This window comes from Neoarius graeffei, chromosome 23 (assembly GCF_027579695.1).
Source record: "Neoarius graeffei isolate fNeoGra1 chromosome 23, fNeoGra1.pri, whole genome shotgun sequence".
NCBI classification, from domain to species: domain Eukaryota; kingdom Metazoa; phylum Chordata; class Actinopteri; order Siluriformes; family Ariidae; genus Neoarius; species Neoarius graeffei.
This window is the reverse complement of record NC_083591.1, coordinates 27,147,533-27,166,150: the sequence shown is the minus strand read 5'-3', so window position 1 is coordinate 27,166,150 and position 18,618 is coordinate 27,147,533. Positions and strand designations below refer to the sequence as shown.

Below are 18,618 nucleotides of genomic sequence, written 5' to 3'. Positions count from 1 at the left end.
TATCCGCTCTTTTCATATGCGACTTCAGTCTGAACCGCCAGGTCGCATTCATCCGACTTGCACGTCATCAACAAGCCACAAACGTCACTATTCTGCGCTGAAGTAGGCGGCGGGTCTCTCAAAAAAAGTTACAACAACATGGCGCATGACCACGGGCGCAGATAGAGGGTGGGACTCGTCCCACCCAGATTTAAATTTTCACCTCGTTCGGTCCCCCCCACTTATAGGGAGGAAAAAACGTCTATGCTGTCTTTCTTTGCATAAGGCAAACCTCACGGAAAAATCAAAAGACTAATTACCATTCGGTTTATTGAGGTGCACAGCAGTGTATACATAGTTGCAACAACTCACATAAAACAAAACAAAGACTGATATTCGGTTGGTTGAGCTGCGCAGACTGCACAGGTTGCGAGCTCGAGCTTGGTTGCTATGGTTACTAACAACAAGTTTGACAGGCATATCGGGGTTGGGGTTGGTTTGCTGGCAGCTTTGTCCCCCCCAGTTTTTTGTCCCCCCCCCCCAAGTTCAAAAAAACGTATCTGCACCCCTGCGCATGACATCAATGCGAGGGACGCTTCGGGCTGTGAAGGTTCTGAATCTTCTCAATGGAAGGACGCAGAGGTTAGGAAGCTGATTTCCATTTGGGGGGATACAGCTATTCAAGCTAGATTGGATGGGTCATACCGCAACCGGGCGGTTTTACTTCCGTAAACACTGGCCATGCTCACTGCGTGTGACGTCGTCGTATCCTGCAATGCGCATGCGGAACACTTTTAGGTCGCTTTTCGTTCATACTGAGGTTCACATACAAGTCGCATATATTTGTTAATGTGAACGACCTCACAAAAAAATCGGATTTCACAAAAAAATCGGAATTGAGCATTAAGCCTTGCAGTGTGAACGTAGCATAAGTATTTGGTCAATAACAAAAGTTCATCTCAATACTTTTATATACCCTTTGTTGGCAATGACAGAGGTCAAATGTTTTCTGTAAGTCTTCACAAGGTTTTCACACACTGTTGCTGGTATTTTGGCCCATTCCTCCATGCAGATCTCCTCTAGAGCAGTGATGTTTTGGGGCTGTCGCTGGGCAACACGGACTTTCAACTCCCTCCAAAGATTTTCTATGGGGTTGAGATCTGGAGACTGGCTAGGCCACTCCAGGACCTTGAAATGCTTCTTACAAAGCCACTCCTTCGTTGCCCGGGCAGTGTGTTTGGGATCATTGTCATGCTGAAAGACCCAGCCACGTTTCATCTTCAATGCCCTTGCTGATGGAAGGAGGTTTTCACTCAAAATCTCACGATACATGGCCCCATTCATTCTTTCCCTTACACGGATCAGTCGTCCTGGTCCCTTTGCAGAAAAACAGCCCCAAAGCATGATGTTTCCACCCCCATGCTTCACAGTAGGTATGGTGTTCTTTGGATGCAACTCAGCATTCTTTCTCCTCCAAACACGACAAGTTGAGTTTTTACCAAAAAGTTCTATTTTGGTTTCATCTGACCATATGACATTCTCCCAATCCTCTTCTGGATCATCCAAATGCTCTCTAGCAAACTTCAGATGGGCCTGGACATGTACTGGCTTAAGCAGGGGGACACATCTGGCACTGCAGGATTTGAGTCCCTGGCGGCGTAGTGTGTTACTGATGGTAGCCTTTGTTACTTTGATCCCAGCTCTCTGCAGGTCATTCACTACGTCCCCCCGTGTGGTTCTGGGATTTTTGCTCACCGTTCTTGTGATCATTGTGACCCCAAGGGGTGAGATCTTGCATGGAGCCCCAGATCGAGGGAGATTATCAGTGGTCTTGTATGTCTTCCATTTTCTAATAATTGCTCCCACAGTTGATTTCTTCACACCAAGCTGCTTACCTATTGCAGATTCAGTCTTCCCAGCCTGGTGCAGGTCTACAATTTTGTTTCTGGTGTCCTTTGACAGCTCTTTGGTCTTGGCCATAGTGGAGTTTGGAGTGTGACTGTTTGAGGTTGTGGACAGGTGTCTTTTATACTGATAACGAGTTCAAACAGGTGCCATTAATACAGGTAACGCGTGGAGGACAGAGAAGCCTCTTAAAGAAGTAGTTACAGGTCTGTGAGAGCCAGAAATCTTGCTTGTTTGTAGGTGACCAAATACTTATTTTACCGAGGAATTTACCAATTAATTCATTAAAAATCCTATAATGTGATTTCCTGGATTCTTTCCCCCCATTCTGTCTCTCATAGTTGAAGTGTACCTATGATGAAAATTACAGGCCTCTCTCATCTTTTTAAGTGGGAGAACTTGCACAATTGGTGGCTGACTAAACACTTTTTTGCCCCACTGTATATAAAAACACACATACCATGACCAGCCCAACGCAAATGAATTTTCATAAGGATGACTTCAATGCCAGTGGTATTACACCTTCTGAAAACTTCACTGCTTTTAACCTTATCAGACCACTTTATGTGACAGAGTTCACACAAACACCTCATGAAAAGACTTTAGTTGCTAGATGTGTTTACAGTATAAGGCCATTATTAAAAAATGTTCTGTTTCCGGTCCACCGGCCGGGTGAGTGCCGTTTGTGCGGTTGAATTTTTTTTTTTAACGCCGGTTTTTCGACATTTTTTTCGGGTTCCTAAATCTAAAATCGAACTTGACATTTACGCATTCCCAGGGCTTTCCACTAAGGCTCATACTAGCCAGCCATGACAAATAAGTAGCCAGCCAGGGGGGAGGGAGTAACCACAAAAACTCCTGTGCACGCAGTTCCCAGGATTAAATGTATTTTCCACAGACCATTTATTTATTCACTTTACTCAAATACAAAGTAAAATGGCAGTAAATCTTCTTTCTTTTCTTGTGCATTGCATCATGAGGCGTTCCTGGCTTGTAAATCTCTTATTTTCGGTGCATGACACATTCACGCAGCTGAGCATGCTATGAATTAACAACGACAACGGTCTGCAGTGGTGGCTACACAAAAACTCGGCGAACATTTCTCCATTTGTGTATGAAAATACACTCCAACGACTCAGTTTGGTTTCATTTACAACCAACGGTGTCTTTTGATGCCAGCACGTAATTGAACGAGAGAAGACTGGTTTACCGGAGACAAAATAAGCGTTATCTCTGCTTCTGTTCCCTCCGATGGCCCCGACACACTACTGCCTCCGCTGGGTGCGCGCGCACACACACACACACACACACACACACACACACACCGCATGTCGGGGCCGCGGATGAGTTACTCTCCCTTGATCAACGAAGTCGGCGGGGAATTTGTGGTTATTATCGGTACAAACAGCGCGAATCACAACTTAAATGAGTGCGGTTCAGTTTGACATTGTCAGTCCGTTAGATAAACATTTAATTTTATTAAAATCGAAAATTAATATTTAGAGCCTGTGGGCTACAATAATAAGTGTCATTAAAGTAGCCGGCTGGACTTAATTGAGTAGCCGGCGGCCGGCGCTTGTGGAAAGCCCTGCATTCCGCGCAGAATATAGAATTGAATCAGCTCTGCGCATGCGCCGTGCGGCACAAAAAAATGGCAGCCACCATGAAGGAAGAAGATCCGGAGTTTTCAAACATTTGCTTAAGTGTGAAATCGCAAAATGGTATTCTAGCGAACAACAAAATAGTAAAGATTCAGAAAAACAAATCATTCAGTGATAATTTTAATAGTGTAATTTCATCCGAACTAGGCCTAACAGTCGATTTAGAACTACAAAAAGTTCGTGTGTCGGACATTTTAAGTACCTTTGTAAAAGTTTTGCAAATGTTGCAGTCAGCATTTAAAATGCTAACTTAAAGTTTTTGTACAAGTTTCAGTTGATTAAACTGTCATATTTTATTAAATGTGTCTGCTTTTGTAATAAAAAAGTACTGAAAGAAAAAGCAAACAGCATTGCGATTTCTTATCCATCCATAAAAAAAAAAATCCCTCCCTCCTGACTGAAAATTTTTTTGCTCACCCGGTGGACAGGAAACTGATTTTTTTTTAAGGATGGCCTAAGGTCCATGTTTCAGCACCATACAAGAGAGATGTAAGGACAACTGCGTTATAGACTGCAACCATCACTCTTAAAAGATACATCATGAGAGTCCCAAAACCTGTGATATAAATTACCAAATGCTGAGCTAGCTTTGGAAATTCTATTTTCAATCTCTTTGTCTATTTTGACATCACTGGTGACAACAGACCCAAGGTAGGTGAAAGCATCAACCGTTTTAAGAGGTTTTCCATCAACAGAAACAGTAGGCAGGACTGAGGGACAGTTTTGTGGAATAGGTTGATAGAGCAGCTCTGGTTTTTTAATGCTTACAGTGAGGCCAAAATCTTTAGCACTTTCAGAAAAAGCATGTATGCACTGCATACCAACAAGATTGTGTGAGAATAAGGCACAGTCATCAGCAAACAAACACTCTAGCTGTCTGGAGGATTGTACGAGTTCTAGCTTTAAAACGCTGTTGGTTATAGACGCCACCACTAGTACAGAATTCAAAATCCACGCCTTCTCGCAAGTCCTTGAAGGCTCTTTCCAACATCACAGCAAAAGTGAACAAGAGGGGAGTAAGAACACATCCTTGCTTGGTACCATTGCTTACATTGAATGGTTCTGATACCTGACCACTCAAGTATAATATTTTTGTCTCATTTGTTTGACTGTGTTCTCTTTATCTACTTTTAGGACTTGTGTGAAAATCGAATGATGTTTTAGGTCATATTTATGCAGAAATATAGAAAATTCTAAAGGGTTCACAAACTTTCAAGCGCCACTGTATATGCGTAGAACATAATTACAACTGATATATGGTAATATTTATGAAAGTTGCATTGTCATATAATGCATTACCACATGAGACACTACAGCACAGTACACTGACCACAAAACAACTCATCAATAAACTACTATTTTAGCAACTGCTATCTGAACTCCTGCTCAGTATAGTCAGCCAATGTACATACAAGACCATAAATATCCCCAGGTAAACTGAGGTAATGTAGGTGGCCACTTAAGACAGAGTTTAATACCTAGATAACTGAGACAAACAAAGACTGCAAGCATTGCATGTCTACAATACAAAGGCAGTAAATACAATCTGAGCTCCTAAGTCTAATAGACTGAGATAACTATATAATGATTGTGTGGGTTGCATGTGAACAAGTCTTAGTTCCCAAGACTCAAGGGATTTCAAGCAGATTTTCTTCAGAGCCATTGCAAAAAATCAACATCTCTCACAGACCGATCCAGCTGCTGACATAAAAATCAAAGTGAAGCTGACTCCCAAAACGGCACATGTACCATGTACATACACAATGTATAGTAAGTACAGGGATACCCTATTCTATCAAACTTTAAATCAGGAAAAAAGTCGTTTTTTTCCCCCCATGTGAATTCAAAGAATTGACTGAGGTTATCTGACTTCAAAAACAAATATAGCACCTGGTTACCCCCCAAGGCGCAAAGCATTGTGGGTATGTGAAAGTAGTCAATAGAGGCTGCAAAGAGGACCTCTTGATGGATCTGGATAAAAAGGTCTAAAATGTGGTCTAATGCTGCTGGGACACAAGCCAGGGTCTGATCATCCCTGGCTGGGTCACCTGAGAGAGGGTGTCTGATGTTTAAAAAAAAAAAAAATCACTAATGATGTGCCCCAGTGCATCTACGGATGCATTTATACACCACTACACTGTGTGTGTGTGTGCAGGCATGTGCATGCATATATTATCTATCTACCTGTGTGTGTGTGTGTGATTTTATATATATCTCACATATCACTCACTCACACACACACACACACACACACACACACACACAAAAAAAAGTATTCATCCCCCTTAGTGTTTGTCCTGTTTTGTCGCATTACAAGCTGGTCTTAAAATGGATTTTTAAGGGGTTAGCACCATTTGATTTACACAACATGCCTACCACTTTAAAGGTGCACATTGTTTTTGTATTGTGACAAACAATAATTAAGATGAGAAAACAAATCTGGAGTATGCATAGTTATTCACCGCCCTCAAAGTCAATACTTTGTAGAGCCACCTTTTGCGACAATTACAGCTGCAAGTCTCTTGGGGTATGTCTCTACTAGCTTAGCACATCTAGCCAATGGGATTTTTGCCCATTCCGCAAGGCAAAACTGCTCCAACTCCTTCAAATTAGATGGGTTGCGTTGGTGTACAGCAATCTTCAAGTTATGCCACAGATTCTCAATTGGATTGAGGTCTTGGCCTTGATTAGGTCATTCCAAGACATTTAAATGTTTCCCTTTAAACCACTCCAGTCTAGCTTTAGCAGTATGTTTAGGCTCATTGTCCTGCTGGACTGTGAACCTTCATCCCAGTCTGAAACCTCTGGCTGACTCAAACAGGTTTTCCTCCAGAATTGCCCTGCATTTAGTGCCATCCATCTTTCCTTCAGTACGGACCAGCTTTCCTGTCCCTGCAGATGACACACATCCCACAGATGAAACACAACATGCTTCTGCCACCACCATGCTTCATTGTAGGGATGGTGTTCTCAGGGTGTTGGGTTTGCGCCACACATGGCATTTCCCCTGATGGCCAAAAAGTTCAAGTTTTGTCTCATTTGACCAGATAATTTTCTTCCATGTGTTTGGGGAGTCTACCACATGCTGTTGGGCAAACTCTAAACGTATTTTCTTCAGCAATGGCTTTTTTCTGGCTATACTTCCATAAAGCCCTGCTCTGTGGGGTGTGCAGCTTAAAGTGGTCCTATGGACAGATACTCCCATCTCCACTGTGGATCTTTGCAGCTCCTTCAGTGTTCTCTTTGGTGTCTTTTTTGCATCTCTAACACCCTCCTTGCCCGGTCTGTGAGTTTTGGTGGGCGGCCTTCTCTTGTCAGGTTTGTAGTGGTGCCATGTTCTTTCCATTTTGCTATAATGGATTTAATGGTACTCCCTGGGATATTCAAAGTTTGGGATATTTTTTATAGCCCAACCCTGATCTAGATTTCTCCACAATTTTGTCTCTGACCTGTTTGGAGTGCTCTGTGGTTCTCATGTTGCTTGCTTAGTAGTATTGCAGAGTCAGGGTCCTTCCAGAACAGGTTGATTTATACAGACATCATGTGACAGATCATGTGACACTTTGATTGCACACAAGTGGATCTTAATAAACTAATTATGTGACTTATCAAGTGAATTGGTTGGACCAGCTCTTATTTAGGGGTTTCATATGGAAAGGGGTGAATTCCTATGCACACTCCAGATTTCTGTTTTTTCATCTTAATTATTGTTTGTCACAATAAAAAAATAAAGTGCATTTTTAAAGTGGTAGGCATATTGTGTAAATCAAATGGTGCTAGCCCCCCAAAAATCTATTTTAATTCCAGCTTGTAATGTGACAAAACAGGACAAACACCAAGGGAGATGAATACTTTTGCAAGGCACTGTATGTATGCATGTATGTGAAAAAGAAAAAAATTTATACACTCTAATATTATATATAATAATATATATCAACTCAAATCTTTTGTTAATTTAAAAAAAAATTTCAAAAAAAAATATCTACTTTATTTTCTGAATAACCAACAATAATTATTTACCCTCATTTGTAATGGTTGGAACAAAATAAGCCTGTTAACTAAAAACAAAAAACAAACAAAAAACATTCCTTTTATTAAAAAAGGAAAAACATTAAATCAGAAATGGCCCTTGTTTTAACAACAGTTTATCAACATTTGTGAAAGCTGTAGTCAGGCTTAAACAGAAAACCAGTGCCTCCATTTCTCCCCTTTTCTTTAGCTTTCTGCAGTCTGTACAAAGAAATCTCCAATTTCTTGTTGAATCCATTTGCAGTGTCAAAAGTACAACAGGTCTTAACTATTTTAGAAACCCCCCCCCCCAGCATTATGTAGAGTTGTTATTTCCACGTATGGTGAAGTCATATGCATTCCTGCTATTTTCCATTATTGCACACCCCTGCTGTCTAAACAATATGATTACAGGTAGGAAAAACTAAGATTACATAGCCTAATAATTGCGAATCATTTATTTTATTGATTCAAATCAAATTTATATTGCATCAGTTGGATTTTCTTTCATTGGCCCCATACATCAAGAAGGTAAGTGTGCAGCAGAAATACCTTAAGCCAGTTATGAGAGCGTTTGGCAATTTCATAAGTGGCATCTTTCTCCAGGGTCTTCACCATCAATCCTTCGCAAGAGTCTATGCATAAAATTAAATCAAAGTCAGTACTTGCAACACTAGTTCTAGCATCAAAAATGGCTGTAGGTTAATGAGCAAACTCAGTTCATAATGCATAAATCTTTCAGTATAATATTTAAGTATGAACAATATATGAATACCGTTTCAATGTTATCAATACTGGGCTCTGATCCTAATTTGGTTGGTATATGCAAAGACAAAAACAGGAGAATGTCTGAAAACACACCAGATCCAAAGGGATTTGTTTTTCATCACTATTTTTTTTTAACTATCCACAGATAAGACCAGTGGGAATTAGCCATTGCTTCATCTCGACCTAAAGGTACAGGAGCAGCAGCCTTTGCATCCTCTAATCTGCCCAGCTCTCTCACTTTTTCCTGAATACTCTGGCTTCCAAAGCTTTAATGTTATTGCTAAAACTGCAGTCCTTGACCAATACCACTGTGCTCATCAACTTACAAAGGACTAACTAAGTTGGTTGCCTCAGTCATAGAGCTGCATTACATAGTACCAGGGTTCCCGCTGGCACTCGTCACAGACAAATATAATCCATCAGCGATGAAGAGAAAATTACTAGCAGTCATCATAGTGACAAATGTATGTCATCATTATCATCAGTCATTTTTTTTTATAGAAATCCCTCTACAAATCCCTCTGTTTGCCAAAATCTAACCCCAGTGAAGAGACGGCAGAAAGCCAGAGTGTAAACAATGAGCATGTGCTTGTGACCAATCGCAGTGAGTCTTAATTGGCCTGATGTGGTGGTTTAATTATCTCTGCATGAACCAAACAATGACGCAGTCTAAGCTGGCGATTTTTTTTTTTTGAGCAAGCTTCAAGCACTGAAGATGATTTAAGGACCAAAACAGCCACGGGAGAGGCACACTCGGAGCCCATACCATCCCTGAGCACGTCGGACAGTGTCAGTAATACAGGGGTCAATTATATTTAAAAAAATAATAATAAAAAATAAATAAAGTGAAAGTGCTGTCAGCTGGCAAGCAACCCAAGGAAGCTATGTTCCCTGGGTATTTTCACCCTCCCTCAAAAAAAGGGGGGGGGGGGGGGGGGGGGTAAAAGAAAACAACTGACTTGGATGTCATCTGCAATTTTGAATGTTGTAATATAATAATGTAGGTTAGAATTGGTGTCTTTGTTGTCCTAGAGGAGAGATATGTGAGTGAAAAATGATGATTTTTATTAAACTGTTTAATTTTACTTGCGATATTAAGTCAATTGACACATGCCTCAGTAAACGGATAATAATGAGACAGAAACTGAAGTGAACAACAAATTTAAAAAGAGCAGTGCCAAAATCAGTAATAAAGAGGTCATAATCTTTGAATGTGTGTGGGTGATAATATTACCTTGTAAAGTTAGATATAACCTCGCCAACCAAGGGATGCTAATCTCCCTTAAAAAACACAAGCCTCAGGAAAACTGGACTGAGCCCCCTGGTCTGTTCAATAGCTAGAACAGAGATGGCCCTGCGGCTAACTAATGCATGATGTAAACCGCTGTGTCATTCTGTATTCGGTTTGTAAATCGACGGGAAAATCAGATTCCTTCAGTGGTGTTTGTTCCCAGATTCTTCTCGAATCTGTTCAATTGTAAATCAAAAGTTTTGTGTTGAAGTAAAGGCTAAAGGGAGTCCTAATACCTCTTTTGAATAATTCCATGCTAAAATAACCTGAAGTAAGCTCAAACTAAAGAGGTTATTTTTAGCCTGATGGTGCACAGGGTGCCCAAAATCAAGTCTTTCTTAGATGCTGGAATGGAACCAAAATTGTATATGTAATGGAGAGACCTAGCTGTATCTGTACAAATATTTGAATTATGCCAGTTTGGTTGGTATAAACCTGTATCAAGTCCACTGTGATAAGTCCGTAACTAAGAAAAAAATACAGACTAAGAAAAAGTGAAGAACACTTCTTTCACTTTATTTTTCAAGGGAAAAAAGTGGAGAATATTTTTCAGAACTCGGGGGAACCCTGCATAGTGCTGTATGTATGTAGTAAGGGATTTCTTATTAATCGGACATGTCAACAGAAAATGGTCAGTGGGAAAATAAGCTTTTGCTCTTTGGTTTATGGTGCCAACAGCAGAATCTGACGACATATACTTTGGTTGAAAATTTTTCTCCTAGGCCAGCATAGTGGTGCAGTTGTTCGCACTGTTGCCTCACAACAAGAAGGTTCTGCATTCAAACCTCACAGCTGACCAGTTCTTTCCATGTGGACTTTGAATTTTCTCCCTGTGGGTTTCCTCCAAGTGCTCTGGTTTCTTCCCACAGTCCAAAAACATACAGATTAGGTCAACTGACTGCTCCAAACTGCCCATAGCTGTGAATGCGAATGGTTGTTTGTCTCTGTGTTGCCCTGCAGTAGACTGGCAACCTGCCCAGGGTGTACCCTGCCTCTCAGCTCAAGTCCGCTGGAATTGGCTCCAGCTTTCCCTGCAACCCTGATGGACAAGCGGTATCAATAATGGATGGATCCTTCTTCTACTTAAATCCACTCTAACTGTGCTAGCAATATCAAGATGTTAACCCAGCATAACCACTAATTTCTCAGAATGATGGCAAGCCCTTAACAATAAATTTGGGGGGAGATTTTAATACTGAATACACTGCCCAGCAAAAAATAAATATATATTTAAAAAAAAAAAGCACACACTTTTGTTGCACTGCCTTTAGCTTTGATTCTGGCATTCATTCACCATGGCATTGTTTCCAACAACCTTATGCGATGCCAGAACATTTACTTCCATCCAGAGTTTTATTAATTTATCAATGGAATCTCATGTTGATGATGGAAGAGTCAGGCCACTTTGTAAAGTCTTCTCCAGTACATCCCAAACATTTTCAGTGGGATTAAGATCAGGACTCTGGGGCAGCCATTTCACATGTTAAAATGATACCTCATGCTACCTGAACCAGCAGTGTGGGAAATAAGGTTGGACCAGCAGACACTGACCGCTTGTTTTCGCATTTGTCTGTCAGTATTTCAAAAGCATCGGACTGGATGGCTGATAATAAAATTTATTCAAATGTGTTCATCTGTATTTCAAAAGCATCAACCCGGTTGACCCATGAAAAAAATTGCCAAGATATGGGTCTAATCTACTTCTAATTTTCTTCACAATGTTACATTGGACGAATACATTATGTCACAACATTGCCTGTGAAATGGGGGCCCCCGCGGGCACAACTTTAAAAAATTCATAAGTTGGCCACCGAAGGTCCAAGGCACCTCCCTCTCCCCAAGTGGCACACTAAATAAGACAATAATACACTCAGTATTCACTATTGTTTTTAATGCACGATGTAGTTGAACTAGTTTTAGGGTTGACAGTATCTGATTGATCCAGTCCGTTGATTAAGAGTTCAGTTTTCATGAAACTTTGCAGTACAGTCTTACGTTAACTGCCAATCAATTGTTGTTATTATTATGTGCATTTTTTCCATTCATAATAAGAATGACAGGTCATAGTCATATGCTTTGGAGGATGTAGATTAAAATTTTAATAGACTTTTTATTTTCTTCTATTTTCTAAGTTGTAGTCCAGCAGATTTTAGTCTGAATAATATTACCATGTCTAGTTTTGAGTCATTTTAAAAGTTTTGTTACAAAGTTGCTCGGAATCGTGTACTCAAAATTTTAACTCTATTATGGAAGAATAGTTGTCTTGTTAATTACTAAATTTCTTATGGACTTATTATAAACATGGTCTAAAAACAAGTTACTGTTGACATAATGTTTCATGAGTGTTATTATAATACCTATATATGAGTACCAGCAAGTTGCAACCACCTGGAACATCCTTGCCCCCATACTTTTTTCTAGACATAAAACTGACCTGTGTGTACTACTGTTTTTTTGGGTATAACTTTAAGCATGTTTTTCTTGAATAATCTGACATTTTCCTGTAAAGTATATTCAATTTGTAGTGTAATTAGCAACTAATGTCTAGTGTAATTTGGCCTTTGAAAATCTCAAATGTGCCTGGAAAGAGCTGAGAAGCCATCTCCAGGCATCTAAAACCCTTCAGCTTCCGGGGCCCTAAGGTGGGCCCTGGACCCCTGGCCGTATTGTTCCGGGCCTTTGGCCTGTCATTCAGACAGGCTGAAATTTGGACGGACAGACATTTCAGAGATGTCTCCCCAGTGACAATCTGCTTAAAATTTGTTATTTCCCACACTAACCAGTCTAACAATTTGCGCTCGAATTTTACACCTGTGCCATCAGAGAAGGAAAATAAAAAATAAATTCCACTGATGGGATTTGTTTTTTTGCCATAGAACAGTGCTGAGGCTAGACCTGACCAATTGAAGCAAGCCTCCTGCTGCTTGTACAGTGGCCACTATGCATAATGGGTGCAGAGCTTCATGAGTAAATCTGGACTCATCAGACCCCATGACCTTTTTCCACTGCTCCAGAGTCCAGAGCGATTAACCTCACTAACACGGGGCGGCACAGTGGTGTAGTGGTTAGCACGGTCGCCTCACAGCAAGAAGGTTCTGGGTTCGAACCCAGCGGCCGGCGAGGGCCTTTCTGTGTGGAGTTTGCATGTTCTCCCCGTGTCTATGTGGGTTTCCTCCGGGTGCTCCGGTTTCCCCCACAGTCTAAAGACATGCGGTTAGGTTAATATGGGACGGCCTTGGGCTGAGGTGCCCTTGAGCGAGGCACCTAACTCCCAACTGCTCCCCGGGCGCTGTTAGCATGGCTGCCCACTGCTCTGGGTGTGTGCGCGCATGTGCATGTTCACTGCTTCAGATGGGTTAAATGCAGAGAGGAAATTTCACAAGTGTGTGATGAATAAAGTTGTGCTTTCTTTTCTTTAACAAGTGGGTTTACAGACACAGCTGTCTAATTTAAATTCTGAGTTCTCGTCGCATTGTGCAAAAGCATTTACTTTCACTATTAAACATAGTCAAGTTCTACTGTTGATTTTTTTCATAATTCAAAGACACAAAGTGTTTACGTGATCTCTGATCACAGTCAACCAACATTTTTTCTTACCACAGTTCGTCCAAAACTTCCAGGTTTTAAGAATGCATTAGACAGTTCTTAACCCAATTCCATTAATTTCAGCAAATCTTGTTTTCTTTGCTTGATGCAGGCCAATAATTTGACCCTTCTGAAACACAGTAACATCTGTTCCACAACCACAGGATACGTTTTCCGACATGGTTATTAAAGAAATGAGAAGCTACTCACTGTATCAGATAGGGTTAAAAGATCTGTTGCCAGCTGAAACATCAATCACTGCAGTAATTATCCAATCAAAGCATCTTAAAGCTAGATGGCCTTTCGATTTCATAAAATAGGTGAAATTTGGTCATTGTGATATGTTTATTTCTGTAATAGCTCACAAAATATCAGGCCATTCTGTGGCTGGGAAGTTATTTAATTTGAGGAGATTCCCTAGCTAATAACGTGCATGAAATCACTCGCTTCGCGCAGTGAAGCACACACAGGAAGTCTATGTGCACATGTGCAGGTTTAACACCTTCTTTTGTGTTTTATGGCAGGTGGCATCCACAGTGTTGCATGACTGCCATCTACAGGTTTACCTTGTCACATCATTCTGTCGCTAAATGAACAGCTGATCACATCGGCGGTCAGCAAACACCTCGGTATTTGTTAATTTGGTCTTGCATTTCCTTTCCTTCGCAACATAATGTCTTTGCTTCTCACTTTCTGTTACTGTAATCGGTCTTTCAGGTTTCATTTGCACATTCATGCCCTCCATTTTTCTCCTGTTTCAAATTTGTATCCCACAATGCCTTGCGTGAACAAGGAAAGTCCACCATGTGATGCATGATGTAGTATCTCGAATTGGGTCACGCTGAAGCAGGAAAAAATAGAGAATTTAGGGTCACATGGCCCTAAATCCATTAATTATTCTATTTAGAAAATAATAATAATAATAATAAAATTGGAAGTCTGTGATTCAAATTCAGTAGCTTTCGGTTCACTAAAAAAAAATAATTGGGTGTCAGGGAAAATTCTTTTTATGACCTACACTTGAAAAACCTGAAAGGCAGTCTAGCTTTAAGTATTTGTTTATTTAAATCCAAATGGTGACTTTTTTGGGCAAGTAGTTCATGTTACGTGTGTTTTCAGATTTGATGGATTTTTTTTTTTTGGTGAATGCTGGATTCAATAGAAGTTGCTAGTAAGATTTTTTTTTCTAGTTACCATAACCCTTTGTTTGAATCCAGAGTCTCTCTCTTGCACATACATACCTCGTATGGACTGCTCCAGGAACTCTGCGATAGTTTCAGTGTTATCAGAATCAAGAGAACGAGCAAAGACAAACTCTCCCTCCTTCTCCATGAAACTCTGCCTTAACAAAGCTCGACGCTTACTCAGTGGCTCCCGTACCAGAGACTGAAGAAAAAAAGGGGGGGTGGGACCACAAAGAAATGGGGTAAACACAATGATATATATATACACACACACACACACACACACACACACACACACACACACATATATATATATATATATATATATATATATATATATATATATATATATATATATATATATATATATGCTTAATGTATGTATGGTATGTATGCATGCATACACAACCCCAATTCCAAAAAGGTTGGGGCTGTTTGTAAAACAAATAAAACAAATTATGTGATTTGCAAATTATGTAAACCATATAGTTATATCAAATGTTGAAACTGAGAAATATTTTATTATACAAAATGTATTTATTTAAAATATGTTCATCTTGAATTTAGTGCCAGCAACAGGTCTCAATAAAGTTAGGACAGGGCAACAAAAGATCGGAAAAGTTATGTTAAAAAACTAAATAGGTTAATTGGCAACAGGTCAGTGACATGACTGCGTATAAAAAGAGCATCCCAGAGAAGTGGAATCTCTTGGAAGTAAAGATGGGGAGGGGTTCACCACTCTGTGAAAGACTGCAAGGGCAAATAGTGCAACAATTTAAGAATAACCTTCCTCAATGTAAAACTGTAAAGAATTTGGGGGTCACGTTGTCTACGGTACATATCATTAAAAGATTCAGAGAATCTGGAGAAATCTTTGTCCACAAAGGACAAGGCCTAAACCGATGGAAACTGCTGCATGGACTCAGGAACACTTCCAAAAAACATCATCTGTGACCATAGTTCATCACTGCATCCAGAAATGCAAGTTAAAACCATATATAAACAAGTGTTGCCAGGCAAAACAAACTTCGCCCGGTAGCACTTATGATGAATATGAAGGAAGAGATCACGAAAAAACAATTTTGACCTTTTTGGTGACCTTCAGTGTGAATATACTTGGCCAATAAACATGGTTCTGATTCTCTGCTGCTCTTAGCCAATTAGAACACACCGTACTGCGCAATTACACTCTTACACTATGATGACATAGTGGCTACCGCCTTTTATATGAGGCGGTAGCCACAAAAATCTTGACCGGATGACTGCCAAAATTTTGGAGGTTCTCTTTGAGACCAATGCCCATCTATCCTGAAAGTTTCATGAAGATTGGTCCAGCTGTTTTCCCATAACATCATTAACAAAAAACAAACAAACAAACCCCACCGAAATAAAATACCTCACCCTCTGGTGGAGTCCGTCCCGGGCGAGGTAACAATTTTCAGCAACCCTGCCACCTTCCCTGGGCCCAAGCTAATTTACAATGGACCAAGGAAAAGTAGAAAACTCTTCTTTGGTCTGATGAACTGAAATTTGAAATTCTTTTTGAAAATCATAGAACCACGTCCTCCAGACAAAAGAGGAAAAAGAGACCATAGGGCTTAACAGCACACAGTTCAAAAATGTGTTACAGTATGGGGGGAATTAGTGCACATGGCATGGGAAGCTTGCACATCTAGGAAGCCATCATTGATGCTGAACAACAGGTTTTGGACCAACATGCTACCAAATTACTCAAAATATAACAAAGGAGACCCTGAATTTGAGCAAGTGAAATTGTATATCAGGCAAGAATGGGACAACATTTAACTTTCAAAGCTACAGCAATTGGTCTCCTCAGCTCCAAAACATTTACAGTGTGTTGATAAAAGTAGAGGTGATGCAACATAGTGATAAACATGCAAATGTCCAAACATTTTTGGAATTTATTTCTGGCATCAGCTTACAAAAATGAGCCCATCTTTTTCCAAATAACAAAATTTCTCAGTTTCAACATTTAACGTGCTGTCTTTGAACTATTCTCAATGAAACATAGGACTGACACAATTTGCAAATCATAACACTTTGTTTTTATTTACGTTTTACACAGATTCCCAGCTTTTTTTGGAATTGGGTTTGTACAAGTCTGGATATCTAAACCCTGGGTGGCCAAGCTTATGCATAAAGGGTTGATGTGGCTGCAGGAGCCACACATGATGGTCAATTGGAGGTCAAGATACACTGATTAAACAGATGGAACGAGGTGTGGCTCCTGAGTAGAATGAAACAACGCCTACCCTTTGCAGATAAGATTGGACACCCCGGTGTATAGTATTAACCTTTTGTACAGAACACCACACATTCAATTTTTTTTTACAGCAATGTGCCTACATATACTTTTCTAGGTACTATTTAATTATACACAAACTACTAAGCATTTTTCTCACCTCTCCATTTAAGTACAGCAGGTCGAAGGCATACACACAAACCTGCACCTTAATCTCAGATGCATCCACATCCTGAAACACAGACATAAATATATTAAACAAAACAAAACAAAACAAAACAAAACAAAACAAAGGGGCATCGTGGCTCAGGTGGATAAGGCGCCATACCATAAATCTGGGGACCCGGGTTCAATTCCGGCCCGAGGTCATTTCCCGATCCCTCCCCGTCTCTCTCTCCCGTTCATTTCCTGTCTCTACACTGTCCTATACAATAATAAAAAGGTGAAACCCCCCCCAAAAAAAACAAACAAACACACCACTCCCTCTCTCCACCACGCAATCGGTCAAACTTTCCAAGAGGTGAGGAAAGCCGTGCTTTCTCACCTCTTCCATACCCATCTGCCTATTTCCGCTCTCATTTATACTTTCACTCGTTTAATAACTCAGCTTCTCAACCTTTTTGATCTCCGTCGATTAAGTGACTGTCCTTACTGACTAAAAATTTCAGCCCTTAATTATCAACCATAAAAAGTTTTTTTTTTCTCTTTTTGAATTATATCAAGGTATTTCTGCACTACTCTTCAAATTTACCCAACAGGGTGAGTTTAAAACAATGGTGGAAAGTATACCAGTATAAAGGAGACAACAAACGAGACCACGATAGAAAGTGATGTAGATGATACAGTTTTACTTATCCTGATACCATTTACATTGTGGATGAGCAAACTACACGCCTAACTGACGTATTACCCACAAAATGCTACTTGTTTGCCTTCATTTCATGAAACATGGTAGCAGATTGTGCCTTAAATTGTTTATACAGACTTACTGGGTTTTACACAACAGCTGTTTGCAAAATGTGCAAAGGAAAGATTGGCACATTGAGGAAACATCGTTTTACCACTAAGAAAGCACCCCACAATAGTACAATAAAAATGGTGCATGTGACCAGCATAGAGATCTAAAACTGCACTGAAACAAACAACTGCATTTGATAAGGCATTTCTTTTTTCTTTTTTTTTGGGGGGAGGGGGCAAAACACCACAAACAAACTCTCAAAAGACATGATAGCATGATTTTTTTGGGGGGGCTGTAGAGGATGAAATATCAAAATTCTTTCCTATCTTTCTTTGAGGAACATCGTTTTGAAACATTTCAACAATTTTTTCACACACTTGTTGACAAACTGGAGCTCCTCAAAGCTGAGGCCTTTCCTGGATACTCATTTTATACCAAATCATAATTACAATCACCTGCTGACATCACCCGTTTCAAATCACATCATTATTTAATTGTTTTACCTTACAAACTGCCCCATCCCAACTTTTATTTTTGGAATGTGTTGCAGGCCTAACAAATGAAATTGACCAGACATAACATGAAATATCTTGGGTTCATACCGTCTGCACCAGAATAAATGTCAAAGTAAATTTAGAAATCACTGCTTTCTTTTTTATTTACATTTTGCCTACCATCCCAACTTTTTCTGATTTGAGGTTTTAGAAGGAGTATAGCAAAGACAGATGAAAAAGCCATTCTTTCTGTTGCCAAATGGGGACGCTATACCAGGGTGTCACTCTGGGCATGTGGAGGAGATCATAATAACCAACATAACCAATAACCTATGAAATCTGAGGCATATCAAGCAATGCATGGAGAATTTATGAGGCACTTCCTGCTTACCTGGCAAGATATTCAACGCGAGGCCATTTTAATACCTTGCAAGACAGCAAAAATCCCTTCACAAATTAATATCAGCAACATTGACATCATGTATACCACATTTAACAATCCGATAAACTGCCTAGGAGTAT

At 40.0% G+C, this 18,618-nt stretch overlaps 1 protein-coding gene across 4 annotated transcripts in view; it reads right to left on the bottom strand.

Moving 5' to 3' along the window:
* The window catches only part of lig1 (ligase I, DNA, ATP-dependent), a 101,625-nt gene that overhangs the window by 20,006 nt on the left and 63,001 nt on the right, over positions 1 to 18,618 (bottom strand). For all 4 annotated transcript variants that reach the window (XM_060906000.1, XM_060905997.1, XM_060905998.1 and 1 more), the window contains exons 20-22: positions 16,805 to 16,876; positions 14,439 to 14,583; positions 8,106 to 8,188 (exon numbers count right to left, since the gene is read on the bottom strand). In XM_060906000.1, coding sequence (XP_060761983.1) covers positions 8,106 to 8,188; positions 14,439 to 14,583; positions 16,805 to 16,876 — 300 coding nt within the window. The remainder of the gene's footprint in view (positions 1 to 8,105; positions 8,189 to 14,438; positions 14,584 to 16,804; positions 16,877 to 18,618) is intronic.